At 39.8% G+C, this 14,746-nt stretch overlaps 1 protein-coding gene across 1 annotated transcript; it reads left to right on the forward strand.

The window, feature by feature from the left end:
- Nucleotides 1-11,712: 11,712 nt before the first annotated feature.
- On the forward strand, nucleotides 11,713-14,637 carry cd248b (CD248 molecule, endosialin b). The gene has a single exon (XM_036588985.1). The coding sequence runs from the start codon at nucleotides 11,895-11,897 to the stop codon at nucleotides 13,977-13,979; it is 2,085 nt and encodes a 694-aa protein (XP_036444878.1). The 5' UTR covers nucleotides 11,713-11,894; the 3' UTR covers nucleotides 13,980-14,637.
- Nucleotides 14,638-14,746: the final 109 nt, after the last annotated feature.

Raw genomic sequence — 14,746 nt, forward strand, 5'->3', positions numbered from 1 at the left:
GCTTTATTTACTTCTTAGCTTCACTAGCCTCATGGCTCTAATTCAAAATTAAAATACCAAACTTCAAACATGTCTTAGTTAATTGACTACGTTTGAAAAATTGAGCAAATATTTTGTCTTTAAGATCAAAATGTGAGCATGCAGTTTCAGAAAATGGCGTGCAGTGTCCTGAATTAATTTCTCCAAATAATCTTACCAGCAAGCCCTTTGACTCGATGCCTCTCAAATGTTCCATACTGATCATTGCCCTCGGGAGCTCTGCCTCCACTGACAACTTTTGAGATCTTTGTGAACTTTGTGTGATTACGAGGGGAGCCGTTCTCCCCTCAAAGCTTTGAAGCATATTTCTTCCCTGAACTTTGCCCATTGTTATAATGTGTTCAGCACACTTTAGTCATATATGCGCATATGGGTTTTATGGTGCTCTCGTGGATGTGTAGTTTTCCACTGGTTCTGTGAATGACAGAGCTGTCAGTGTTGGTGAAATATGACAGAAGCTGGTCTATGTTGAAACTCTTTTATTCGGTACAACATTGATTTATTTGTCGTTTGGTGCTGTAGAAAATTCTGCTTTTGCAATCATCACAAACAGTTCTTAATATTCACTGTCAGCGGGGAGGAGGCCGCCTCGACTGTCTGATGTGCTGTTTGTCTGAAGTGCTGCTTTGTCTGGTGACCTTGTAACTCACACCAACTGCTCACTGAGGGTCCCAGACTAAATATGTCCAGTGTAGGAATGAACTTGGCCTACAGTGGTCAAGCGTAATATGATATTTCCATTGGGAGAAGTTCATTTCCTTTTTATTGTACGAAGAAAGGTTTGTCTGAGATTCGAAGAGGTCAGTAGCTGGTTTATGAAAAGGAGCTGTCACTGATTAGCCTCCAGCTAGAAGTAAGGGAATAATGGAAAAACTGAGGCAAGTGTAACTTCACTCCATCAAAATTTTACATCATGGCTCTCTGTAAAAATATCCATTCCAGAAGCCACCCTCCTTCTCTTTATTAGTCTCGACTTCTGCCATTCAGCTTGTGAACTGTGGAACATCTGATCATTGTTTAATTAATTTTCCATTCAAATTTTCAGTCCTTCAGTTTTCTCCACAAGGTGTTGTCCGCACTGTATGGCTAACTTGTTTTATAACTGAAGTGATTAGTTAGGCATGGTATTGCTAAACCTGGAATCCCCATTTAGGAATTTATCACTGATGACTCTCAGAGGTAACACAACATTTCTTCCAGCTCCTGCCAAATGTCCCTTTAATCGTCCCTTTTACAAACCCAGTGAACCTAACCTCATTTTTAGATGACTGAAACAGGTAGAGCTGAATGTATCAAGGTTCTTTGTAGGTTGCTGTAGTTTCTAATAGACAAGTTTAAGCTTTGTTACATCGGAGGGCATGTTAGAGTTTTACTAGAAAACATCTTCTCTACCTCTTTATTTGATGCCACATGGGTTTATACAGAGAACTCATCCCAAGGGAATTCTGGACCAATTCATTATGGAAATCTCTTCTGTCTTCTGAGAAAACAAAGGGAATTTTCCAGTGTAATGCCTGCATGGCCGTGGTTTCCTGTCTGTCAACGGATGTGGTTGTTTTTGAAGGGTGTGTTTTATAGGAAGCATAATCCTCACGCATTTCAATGGCTTTTATCTGGGTCCCTTAGTATATTACGTTCATATTTTTGCTTCTATGGTTCTTTCAGCGAGCCAAAGCAAATTCAAGAGAAGTTCTGCAGATGTACTGCTGTAGATGTGAGAACACTTCACTTCACGAGAAACCACGAGCCATACCATATTTCCCTTACTCTCCTGTTATGTATCTGAATTTGGGATTCCATCAAACCACCACATTCCATACTAGGTTTTGACACATACTGTATTATTCTTGAAACTCTGTGAGGAAGTACTTAAGCCCTATATCCAGGATTATTATTCAATTATTAATCTTAAGACTTATTATTATCATTCATATACTGTAGTATACCATACATTTACTACTACAAAAATTATTACTGTCAAAACTTATTTTTTTAAATTATTTTTTTACATCATTTGCACGTTAGTTGCCCTCTATGTTTTGTGATGAATAAACAAGTACAAATTGTCCAAAATTACATTGTGCAAAAGTACCCTTTCATTCATTTAATTTCCAGTCAGAAGAGCCATTAAGTGCAAGTTATTCATGAGAAAAGAAGTAGAAAACCTACATTTAACAGAAAAAACACACAAACGCGCAGTCAACATTAAGTATAATGTCAAATTTATCTGAATGCATCTTTCCAATTTTGAAACCAGCCAACAAAACAAACAAATCCACAAAAGCTGTTCACTAAAGCTCTCACTGACATTATGTTCCCCTTTAAAGAGACACAAGAGTTCACATAAACAACAACAAACACATCTAAGCTGCCCTGCACATTTCTCTCAAAGTGCCAAATACAGACATTTCTAAAGAGATTAGATATCATATAATTTGTTTGCTTAAGCAAGAGCAAAGTCAAAGAAATATAAGTGAAAACAGGAGTCTGCAAAACTGGAGTTCAAAAATTAATTAAAAGACGCAGAGAACGTGGGACTCCAAACAACTGTGCTGATACTGCCACCATCAGATAAACAGCACTAAAAGCTTTCAACTTTGAGAGAGAAGAGATAATCAAGCTCCACTCTCTCAGAAGGCAGGATGTTCACCATCAAATCAGTGAAAGTTTGTTAAAACCATGTCTACACCATCAGTCACACATGGTGGAGGATCAGTGGAAGTTTGGGGATGTATAACAACATGTGGATTTGATTTTCATCGAAGTCATCATGAGTGCTGGTAAGTACAAACACATTTTAATACATTACGCAATGCCCTCAGTAAAATGTTTGGCTGGGAAAAAAATTAATTCTGCTGTCAAGATAATGACTCCAAGCACACTGCTGAGAAGCTGGTGTACACAGAACAATGGACTGACCACCCCAGACCACATCATTTAGTGTCAGAGTCAAACTGCACCCATGCACTCGGAGCACCTGTCCTTTTGTTTCATCTTTGTGACTCATGCAGTGCTTCTTCATTTTTGCCTTTATCATCATTGAATTCTATAAGAAGCTGAAAATGCAAACAACTTCTAAGACTGAACTTCTTTGAATTTCTTTGAAAAACTGAAAATTAGTTTTATTAAAAGAATGGATGCTGTAAGAAAGGAAAAGGGTGAACACACTAAATAATGAAAAATTTGATATCATATTTAGTTGCTGATGCTTCTGTGTAATTGTCTGTTAAATACATGTTTTCTTTTGTTTTCCTAAAGCTGAAAAATGAACTACTTAAAGGACATTTTTACTGGGACTTAAATGAATAAAAAGGTGACCTCTGACTTGCACAGTACTGTACATTGGAGTTAGGAATGTTTTATTATTCTACCATTTCAGAAATACATCATTATGTTTTGTTATGTCAGCAATGACATGCAAATTATTGAAATGTAGGCCCACATAAGAGTCCCCTAGAGTTTCAGGGGTTAACCTATGCTAGACTGGGCTGGCACTTGTTAATTTACTTCAAAGATATGGGTTATCCCCCAAGCTATCCGTTCCACAATGCAAAAGGGATTACATAAATCCAAAATGTGTTCTGTATATTTTCTCCTGCAGTCATACTGCCATTCAGATGGTTGTGATGAAGTGCGTCCTCAGTACAGATGGCCCTGCAGGAAATCAGCTGGTTCTTAGCTAGAGGAGCTCAGGACCTAAAATAAAGAAACTGTGGGTAATAGAGAACGCTTTCCAGAAGATGAAAAAAAAACCTTGAGAATTTGCTTGGGTGAATCAACAGGCCACATGGCTGTGGCTAATAGCTTCAATATGTCTAATGAATCCTGAGTGGCCAGTGCCTCCTGCTCAGGGGCCTCCATAGGGGGAAGACATGCCTTGGCACTCAGGGTCAATAAACAAACTATGGGGCCCATTAAATTTGCACATATACAGCGAATGGGACCTCGACTTGACACCTTGTTTTCGCAGAGCCCATAATCACCACTGAACGAGGCACAATAAGTGTAACTAAGGTGTTGTGATAGGGAGAGAAGCTGTTTTAAGGCTGAAGCCAAGTGAAATTGGACAGTCCAACGTATGTTGCCTACTTAAGAATGATCCATAGCATGTGCAATATCCACAGGGGGTTTCAGGGTTCAGATTTTTAGCAGGTCTCTTCATGTGATCTCATTGTGTGCTGAAAGATATATGATACTTCATAACAGGTAAGACAAAACGTAGACTGGTCCTGCAACTGCTGTATTGTTGCTGCATTAACAAAACTTTGTATCTCCAACATTTTACAAAAGAATGAATAAACGTTCTTACCTCACATTAAAATACATTAATGTAAGAACATTTTTCTATTTTCTATTCCAACATTTCCATTTTCAATTCACAACAACAAAAACAAAAGAGGAGTTGTGATATTACAGTGGCGACATTCACTAAAGAAATGGACACAGTAGCAGAGTATCAATAAAGCTAGCCTATTTATGTTGCCTATAACTGCGGAAGTCAAGCTTAAAAAGTAAACATTTGTCAGTAAAATGATGGACTACAAATAGCTCCAGATAACTTGGGTGGAATTAATTTGTCCATGCACTGCCCACAAATGTGTTCCTTCTTTGCAAATGTTCATTCATGTTCATGAATTTAGTTTAGAGTTTAGATTTACTACATAACAGATCCCTTAGAATAACTTTATCCTTTTAGAATCAAACAGGCTGCTTTTGTTACCATACCATTAAGACTGATATATGTAAACAACCTTTTTTCTGATTAGCTGCCCTGTCCCAATTTTGAATGAATCGTTTCTGTCACAAAGAACCAACACATTTACATGTATCCCCTTGTTTAGCCTACAGTGGTTTAGCCCCGGCCATTCATGCTGAGGTCATACAGAGTGTTTTGGTCTAGACTGCTTTGTGACATCACAGAAATGATTAATTCAAAATGTGTTTTTTGCTGCTTAGTTTACATCTATGGACGGTGAAATGAATTTTAAACTTCAGTAATGTTTACACACTACATCACTCTTTAACTTAAAAGAGCAAGGATTTTTTCAACAACTATGTTGTTGTAGCCAATTCGCAACTAAGCTGGTTGGAAATGGCAATTTATCACCATGCTCAATTACATTCATCCATCAGTATGACCTTGTACATGCATCATTTTAAAATAATAACATACTCAAAAATCCATATTTTGACAAAAACTACAACTTCTTATTAGGTTGAATGGCACTTTTGCCAACCTTCTGTAAAGCTCATACAACCCAGCAACACTTTCTAGGAAGGAATGCTTTCCTGGGCGGAACATAGATAGGTAAATTGCTACGTCCTCAGTATAATTTCAAATCTTTTCTCCTTACTACACACTGAAATCTATGGAATGAAGGTATTAGTTTGCCTTCATCAGTCAACCTGTGGATTGTCCAGATTCCACAGGGTCAGGACAGAATGCTATAGCATAGAAAGCTATCGCAGCTCTGCTATTCATTACTCATTTTCTGTCCAGCGCTCTTTATCCAAATACACCTCTGCAGTATGAAAGAGAGGCTGTAGGTATGTATGAAGGTTTCCACATCCAGGCAAGCGAGGTCCATAGAGAGAGAAAGTGCAGATGCTATATAGATCAGCAGTAATGGAGGTAGCATATGCTACCCACACCACATATTACCTGAGCAGAGGGCTGAGGTAATAAAGAGAGGTCATCCTAGACTTCCAAACCTGGCTTGCCTGCTGGAGTGAGAAGGTTTTATAGATGAAACAATCCTATAGCTAGGCATTAATTGAAAAGCCAGAGAGGAAGTGATGGAGGAGAGCAGACCAGAGAGAGGATACCTTTGCCTAGTGTTTGATGGTAGAGGAATGGGACAAAAAACATTTTTCCCCTGAAATGTTTGTGGAATTTCTGAGACTAATACAGGGTCGATCTACTCATTAGAGCACTCTGAAGGAGAACTGAAGCCAAGAGAAAGTCGCTAAAGGGTTAGATGTTATGTAACATCCACTGGCGTAACTAGGAACTTATGGGTCCCAGCAGTGCAAAAAAAATTAATGGACCCCCCATATGAACATTTCTTTCAAAAAATAAAATTTTAAAAATGTCATTTGCTTGTTTAGTCTCTATTGCTATGCCTCAAACAAGTTGATTCTCTCTAGACGTGCCATTCCACCCACTAGGATCTAACATTAACCTAAATGTTTACATTAGACTACCTATTTAAGATGTTAAAATGATTAATGATAAATCTATCACCTTGCGGGTTGTGAAGGATCTGTTTGAAAATGGTATCAGAAGTGGATAGAACAGCTTAAATTCATACTCAGGTAAAAGTATTCATACTTGGGTAAAAATAATGACTCAACTAAAATTGAAAGTACCTTCCATAAACAATTTGAAGTACAAAAAGATTGGGTCAAATACTACTCAAGGTCTGAGTAACTTATAGAACTGCAGTGGAACGTCTTAGTGAAATCAGAATCTATCAGCAAAGGAAATAAGTTTGTTAGGCTCCATTCTTCTGTTTCTGTGTCCTGGGTCTAAAATATAATGCTAAAGCTCCAGAGGCCAGTCACAAAGTAGTACAGATGTTGTCACCAACAAAACATAATAAATTGAACACGAAAAAGGAATTAGTCACTAAATGTGAATGGCTAAAATGTGTCTGAATAAAAGGTATGTTCCTTTACTTAAACTTCGAGTAAAAGTATTGTGATTTGAAAATACTCAAGAGAGTACAAATCCATCAATATTGTACTTAGTACATGTTAGTACATTCTTAGTTAGTACATGCACTTGAGTAAATGTAAGTAGTTACTGCCCACCTCTGGTCACCATTAAAAAGATGCATTATGAATAAGAGGTAGATAAATAGACTTCATGCCTGTTTGTGTAGTGCTAGTGGAAGCTAATTTTTGAGGCATTGTACTGCACAAAAGTCAGAGACCACCCTTTTTATTATTTACTTGCTTTAAGTTTTTCAAAGAAATCTGCAGGAATATTTGTCCACGGTTTTCAAGTTCAGTCTTAGAAATTGGTTGCATTTTCTGTTTCTTACAATTCAAGTAATCCCAAACACATTCCCTGATGTTGAGGTCTGGACTCTGAGGTTCAGTCCATTATTTTGAGAACTCCAGCAGATTGTTTGTTTAATTTGCAAATGTTCTTTTTTGTCCACTTCCTTTTCTCACTTACAGCTTCTTGACAGCTAAACATCCCTTCAGACGCATAGTCTTCGCAGTTGAAGGATTGAAAAAACACCTGTGGATTTTTTCAGATGTGAGGCAAAAATTAAGTTTGATATTCTCCTATCTGAAGAATGAAAAATATTTTTAATGTCTATATAAAGGGCCCAATAAAGATTTTAGGGGGCTTGGTTGCCACAGGCCCCCCTGCTCCATGGCCCCTTGTGAGGCTGCACCCCCTGTCCCCCAGTAGTTACACTTCTGATAACACCTAAAATTATAGTACTAAGACTCCATGAAATTGCGTTCCAAGGACACGTCAGTCTTTGGCTGTTTCAGGACAAATTCTATTAAAATACTGTACACGTGGCTTGAGCTTGACATCCTGCTTACACACTGCATGTCTAAAGAGCATCAAAAGGCCACTGTATCAAAGAGGTTACAATGGAAAATTAATAGAGCAATTATTTGCAGTGAGCCAATGTTGGCAGCACTATCCAAACTGGCAGAGAGCATAAGTAGCCGCTGACAGAGTGAAATAGTGCAAGCAGCTTGTGTACTGGATTAGAAAAAAGTTACCCAGCAAATTAGCTTCCCATTTTTGTTCAGAACACATCATACCTTTACTGCTTATTCATAATCACATCTGCATTCATCTTGCAGACCTTATGTATCTTTTCTGATGCATGTCCAGCTGATAAATCTCCTGAGTGCCATGGATTGTGTTTCACCACAGCAGTCAAACTTAACTGGGGACCTCTTGGCTCACTGAAACTAAGGAAAGTGAAAAAAGCAAATGCAGAAGAGTTAAGCATGTGGGGGTCACAGGGTTAGTGGGTGTCCTGTTAAATCCAGGCTATTGCAGCCGGTTTGTAGGGCATTCCAGTCTCCGAGTGCACAGAGTGTCCAGAAAGAGGGAAACAGGATGTTGATGTTGCCCCCCACATCCCACCCGCTCAAAATGAACGACAGTTTCCCAACATTCCTCATCAGGAAATTCCCCAAGGCCCCACCACTGTGATTATGGGTATGGTAAAGAAGTGGGTGGCTCACACTCCTACAAACCTACAAACAGCGTTCTCATTAGAAGTATAAAGTAAAAGATGCAGTCTGATAATTGCGATCAGATCAACTGAGCATTTTATCTTGACTGTTGCTCAGTAATTACATTGAAAGTACCCAACAGTAAACTTTAATGGAGCTCAATAATCACATTAAAAATACCAAACAGTACACTTTAAAGGAGCTTATGTAACATTAAAATATAGAAACATTAAACATTAATAGAGCCCAGAAATCACAGCGACAACAGTAAATTTTAAACAATAATCACACGGTAAACGCCAAACATTAAACTTTCAAGGAGATTAATATACCACTAAAAGTACCAGCCACTGAAGGAGCCCAATAATCACAATAAAACACCAACTCTACAAGTGAAAGGAATTCAATAATCACATAGAAATACCAAACATGAAACTTTAAAAGAGCTACAAATGCAAATAAACAAGTATTCAAAAGGTTTATTTGATTTCACACTTTATTTACAATTTTTCACTTTGCATAGAGGGTCTATCATCTGATAAGCACACTTGTAATTTGCAACAATAAACATAATCACACTTGTCATATTTGATGAATTGGGCATGAGATTTTAATGTTAGCGCTTCTGAACTTTTGATAACCTGATTTAAAAACAAGATGAGTTACAATAATATGTGTTGGTTAATAAAATGTATATGAAACTGATTTATGAAGATATTGTATATACTGTTAAGTGATGAGTTGCATGGTGGCATGGGGAAACCCCCAAAAATGAATGGAGCATGAAGAAATGGTTTGTGCACAAGCAGTACCTACATGATAACATCTCCACAGTCTGCAGACTCAGGTCAGGAAGTGACCCCACATGCTTGTGACCATTATTTATTTGTCTTGAAATCACAGTCAAAGGCTAAGGCCAATCTGATAGTAGCATTTCCTCTGCAGACTGACATTACGGCCAAGCTATTCTTTTTATGGACATTAACAGCTGCAGACACACAGACCTGCAGAGGCTGTAGCTGGAGACCATCAGATGCCCTGCACACCTGGGCACGATAAACCTATTCAAAACTATGCACGTCGTTTTTTGGATATGGTTTTTACAGAGCTGGTAGGGCATACTATTACATACCTTACGTTTTCTGCATGGTTTGCTGGCCGAACTGCAGATCAGAACAGCTGCATTTTGAGAAAAGTTCTCAAATTAATGGAGAATGTTTTATTTAAACACTGAACATCTTCAGGCTGTGCAAACTTTTGAGAGTTTGGAACTGAATCTGGATCTTTTTTTTTTTAATGAGATGGTTTTACACAGTGCTGGAAAATATTGTTCAACTGACCCTCGTTCAAACCGTTTCTATGTGCATAGACTTTGTATCATAAAAATATTCCATAATACAAAATACAAGTGCAGTCTTGACAGCTTCACTTCTATGACTTTCTGATCTCATTTCACAAACCTTCGTCCATTTCAGGGAAAGATGCAAATCTAAACAGACAGTGTGGAATACAGGCCAGATGTGTCTACAGTAAGCGTGCTTCAACATCTGGGGAGTTGGAAAAAAGAGTCCGGGAAGATCAGTGTCTCTGGAGGGTTATATACACAAAAGAAGTTACTTTATGTCAGCTATTTATTTCCAGCTACAAGGTCAGGTTTAAAGAGCTTGCAATTTAAATAAAATAATTCTCTTGTCCCTTCTATGTAAACACAATAAATATTCATAAGAGCGAATTTCTTTTTTTTTTTCTTACAAGTTTTGTACAAGCCTACCTTGGTGAAGGGCATCCGAGTCCAGGGAAAGGAAAGCAAGGCCAGAGCCAGGACTGAGTTGTTTGAATTGGAAAGGAACAATGCATTTTTTGGGATGAATTTGTGAAAGGTACATTTTGGCTAAAGGAAACAAAAATGTTAACTGAGGAGAGACTAAGATTGAACTCAAGGCCGGGGGCAACGGTAACTAAAGGCTGATTTGATTTACAGACAGGGAAAGGTTTGCCTCAGAGAGAACAAAAGCAGTCATCACTTTGGTTGTCTGACTTCCAGACAGCTTCTACACTGGCTGCTGGCACAGCTACAATACCCTATATTCATCCACTCAATAGCTACTCGTTCACTGTCTACACCAAACCTCATCTGACAGGACATTTGCGTTTTCATCAGCTCACCTAGTAAAATGTTATAGAATTGTTATTAATAAAAATATGACCTGTAAAGCCAATTAAATCTGATCCACACATTTAACGGTGTAGGCCGGGGAAACAAAGTGTGGCTGTCTTGTAGATAGATTCAGGACCAGATGTAGTTTCCTGCTGTGGAGTTATGGCAACATTTGTTGGAAATTTGTTCACCAGCAAATTTGTGAGTCATTTAAAGAGAGCAATTTAACTTTGATGGGGATGTTGGTAGAGAGCTGTGGTCTTTACTGTGAATAAAAGCAGACAGTCTGTCCCTGCTATGCAAAACAAGACGATCTGCTGTCTCCTGGTGAAGTTTTGAACTTCAGCTTGATTCTAATCCAAACTGAACAGGACAAGAAAGATCACATTTCTTATACTTAGCATAATCCTCAATTACTGTGCTTTCTCTCCAGACTGAATTGGATAAACATCGCTCTCACCAGTGTATTCTACTATCAAAACCTACAAACAACATCACTACAAAATTGTTCAAATCTTATTTTGTTTACTTTGACAGTGCATAGCTGATTGTGTAAAGGGTAATTTCAAAGGAATCTGACCATACATTATTTTTGGCAATGTACAGTATATTTACCCATCAAAGTTAACCAATAAAAAAACATCCGATCATTGTTACTGAGACAATGTCAAGTCAAAGTCAAGTGAAAGTTTATTTATATGGTCCTTTTTACAACAGGTGTCATCACAAAGCAGCTTTACAGAAAAAATATCTAGGTCCGAGAACCCTTGAGCAAACCAGTGGTGACAGTGGCAAGGAAAAACCTTGAGAGGAACCAAGACTGTAAAGGGGAACCCATCCTCCTCTGGTCAACACCGGATGCACACATTTCACATTTTTATTTTTTGTTCAAAGTTCCTGGAAACTTCAAAGCACTCAGATTTAATGCAGTAATACAACATAGAGTGCATCAATTTCTAAGAACTATTTCTTAAAAAAACCTTCTCATACATAAAAGGAAATTTGCATTGTCATGTAAGATACTATGAGAAATGCAGTACACTAGGAAAAAGTGGGAAAAGAAAGAAACCTGTTGCAGAATCATTACAATAGGTTTCTAGGCTCACAAAAGAATTTGTGATGGTGTGTAGTTGTAGTGATGCTGTTGGTGGATGACCAGGGGGTGGAGTTTGGGGGGGCTGTTGGCAGGGTTACAAACTATTTCCTTAAAGAGGTTTATGAAAACCATACGGCACCGGGGGAAAAACCACAGGCCAAAGCTCCCCCTTCCCTCCACACTCACTCACTCATTACCCGCCCCCTCTTCCAAAACATACGTCCATGCCCTCCCTCATCGTCTCTCTGCTGCAGACGGGCTGCAGACAAAAGCCTTTCTAAGCAGAGTGTCCAGAGCTTCAGGCGTGTTCATGAACAATTGCAAAAGTTACGGGGAAAGGAGAACTAAAAATAAGTAAAACAGAGGAGAACTTAAGAGAATAAGATGCTGACTGAACAAAGGAGGCACATAGATTGGACTCTGAGGAAGATGTGCTGTGCTGCATATCACTATCTTATCCTTGCAGTGCTTTTTATTTACTGGCCTCTGGGGATTTCTGGACAAAACTTGCATGAACAGGATGGCGTGTGCAATGCCGAGGGATGCTACTCCATTCACCTCCAACGCAAGACTTTCCGTGAGTCTTGGAGGAGCTGCAAGGAGAAAGGGGGCAACCTGGCTACAGTGAAGCGACCAGAAGAGGCAACACTGATCCATGAGCTGCTCTCTGCTGGAGAACGGCGAGGTCCCAGACCCAGACTTAGGCTATGGATTGGTCTCCAGCGGCAGCCTCGCCAGTGCTCTGCCACTCGTCCCCTGAGGGGCTTCACCTGGATCACAGGGGACCAGGACACACAGTACACCAACTGGCAACGTGATGACTTACCCAGTGCCTGTACTGCACCTCGCTGTGTGGTAATTACTTACAACACCGCAGACAAAAGCAGTAGTGACCAGAGCAACTTCAAGTGGCTAGATGGTTCTTGCATGCTGGCTGTGGATGGTTTCTTGTGCCGCTACACTTATCGAGGGATGTGTCCAGCCCTGAAGAGTGAAGGGAGAGGCCCTGCGCTCTACACCACCCCCTTCAACCTGCTCAGCACACTGCTCACCCATATCCCGTTTGGCTCTGTGGCCACTCTGCCTTGTCCAGAAAGTACCAAAGGAGACCAGTCTGTGCTCTGCATGCTACATGAGGACGGAAGTGTAGGATGGTCCAAGGATGCACCTCTCTGCTCCGATGCTCCGAAGGATTGGTGTGAGCAGGACAATGGAGGCTGCGAGCACTACTGTGTAAATGAAGGTTCTCACTATCACTGTGAGTGCTCAGACAATTTCAACCTAGGGAAGGATGGGCAGAGCTGCCTGCCTTTGGACCCATGCCACAGCGCAGACTGTGAGTTTGACTGTGAACCCAGCTCTGGGGGATACCGCTGCAAGTGTCCAGAGGGGTACCTCCTCTCGCAGGATGGTCAAAACTGCCTTGATATTGATGAGTGCTCCCAAAATCCGTGTCCCCAGATCTGCGTCAATGCGCCCGGAACGTTTGAATGCCGCTGCCATGAGGGCTACCAGCTGTCTGAGTTTGGAGAGTGTTTGGACGTGGATGAATGTAAGGAAGACAGCTGCGAGCAGTCCTGCGAAAACTCCCCTGGATCCTACACATGTCTATGCTATGAAGGGTTCTCTCCTCTGCCTGAGGATCCAGACCGCTGTGAAGATATTGACGAGTGCCAAATTTCTGGCACTTGTGAGCAGATATGTAAAAACTACATGGGTGGATTTGAGTGTCACTGCGAGACAGGCTTCGAGTTGCACCAGGACCAATATACATGTGTGCTCGTTGATAAAGAAGCCGGGCACTACACAACTGTTGAACCAGCTGATCCAACATCCCTCCCTTGGGACGACACTAGCTACACGACTGATGTGGTGACAGATGCCAGCACTCTGGAATGGCTTACTGATCCACCAAGCATGGAGTGGCTTCCCAAAGATTTGGGCTGGTTTACAGACATACCAGAGGAGAACCATATTACCTCACAGGAACCCGGGTGGACAGAGAAGACCACCTATTCTCTAACATCAGATGCTATGACCTCAAGTACACCTGCTGGTTCAAACATTGACGATGAAGCAAATCTCTGGTCTGACGACAGGATATCAGCAGCCATTGATGAGACAGTAAAAGGTGACCACAGGATGTCAACTGCATCATCACTTGCACCAAAGAACAAAGGACATTCTGATAGGATCACTCCATCAACATCCCAAATGCTTGAGGGTAGTTTACCATCTGCTGCCAGCCCAGAACAACTTCCAGGTGGCAAGAAAAAGCAGGACAGAAGCTGGCTGCTAGTGGCACTATTAGTGCCTCTTTGTGTCTTTATTGTGGTTATGCTAGCACTAGGCATTGTGTACTGCACAAGCTGTGCTGTTGAGCCACGCAACAAAAGTGTGACAGACTGTTACAGCTGGACCACCAACTCCAAACCTGCAAAATCAAATTCTGCAAAATCTCAAGCCTGAGAATTTTGCATAAAACATTATGACTATTAAAAAAAAACACAATGACCCCAAAAAAAGTTTGTCAGTTTCTCATCAAACACATTGATGCCACTTTGGTATTATGAATTCCAAGTTACAGATGTTGGACAGTTTTTTTGAGACTCAATTTAACCAAAGGATGGTTCCAGTTGGAAGCGAAGAGGGACGTCAGAAGTCTTAATGCAAACACATTCTCATCAGTATTTTACTGTATTTGTGTAGGTGCTCATAGAATAGTACTGTGTTACTCATAAACCATAAGTTACATAATGCTACAGTCATTGTTTTCAGAATTTATTCTTTGGAATTGTGCAGCTTACCACAGACATGATTTTTTTTTCACATTTACTAAACTGGACAAACGTGTTGCTGATGTTAAGTGATTATTCATGTGTTTGCAGCAAACTAGGCTTACGATTGCTATGCATACCCAAATTGATCTCAGTGTCCATTTTTACTGAATTATATGCATTCAAGATAGTCATATTGCTCAGTTGTGTATAACGTGACTCACTGATTGTAGTGTTAAAAAGGATTTATGAAAGTCTTTAAGTAATTTCTAAATTGTGCAAATTACTAGCAGTGCCTTTTAAGTATTTCTTTTGACCCAAAATATTGTAAAGCTATGCACTGTATGACATGACCCACTGTACAGTTTATCTGCGTGAATACTTGCAGCTTCTTAAAGAATTTGAACTTGCTGTCAATTTGTGTTGTATTTAATGTTACCATAAAAGCCTAAATTTGCA

Source organism: Colossoma macropomum, unplaced genomic scaffold, assembly GCF_904425465.1.
Source record: "Colossoma macropomum unplaced genomic scaffold, Colossoma_macropomum, whole genome shotgun sequence".
NCBI lineage: Eukaryota > Metazoa > Chordata > Actinopteri > Characiformes > Serrasalmidae > Colossoma > Colossoma macropomum.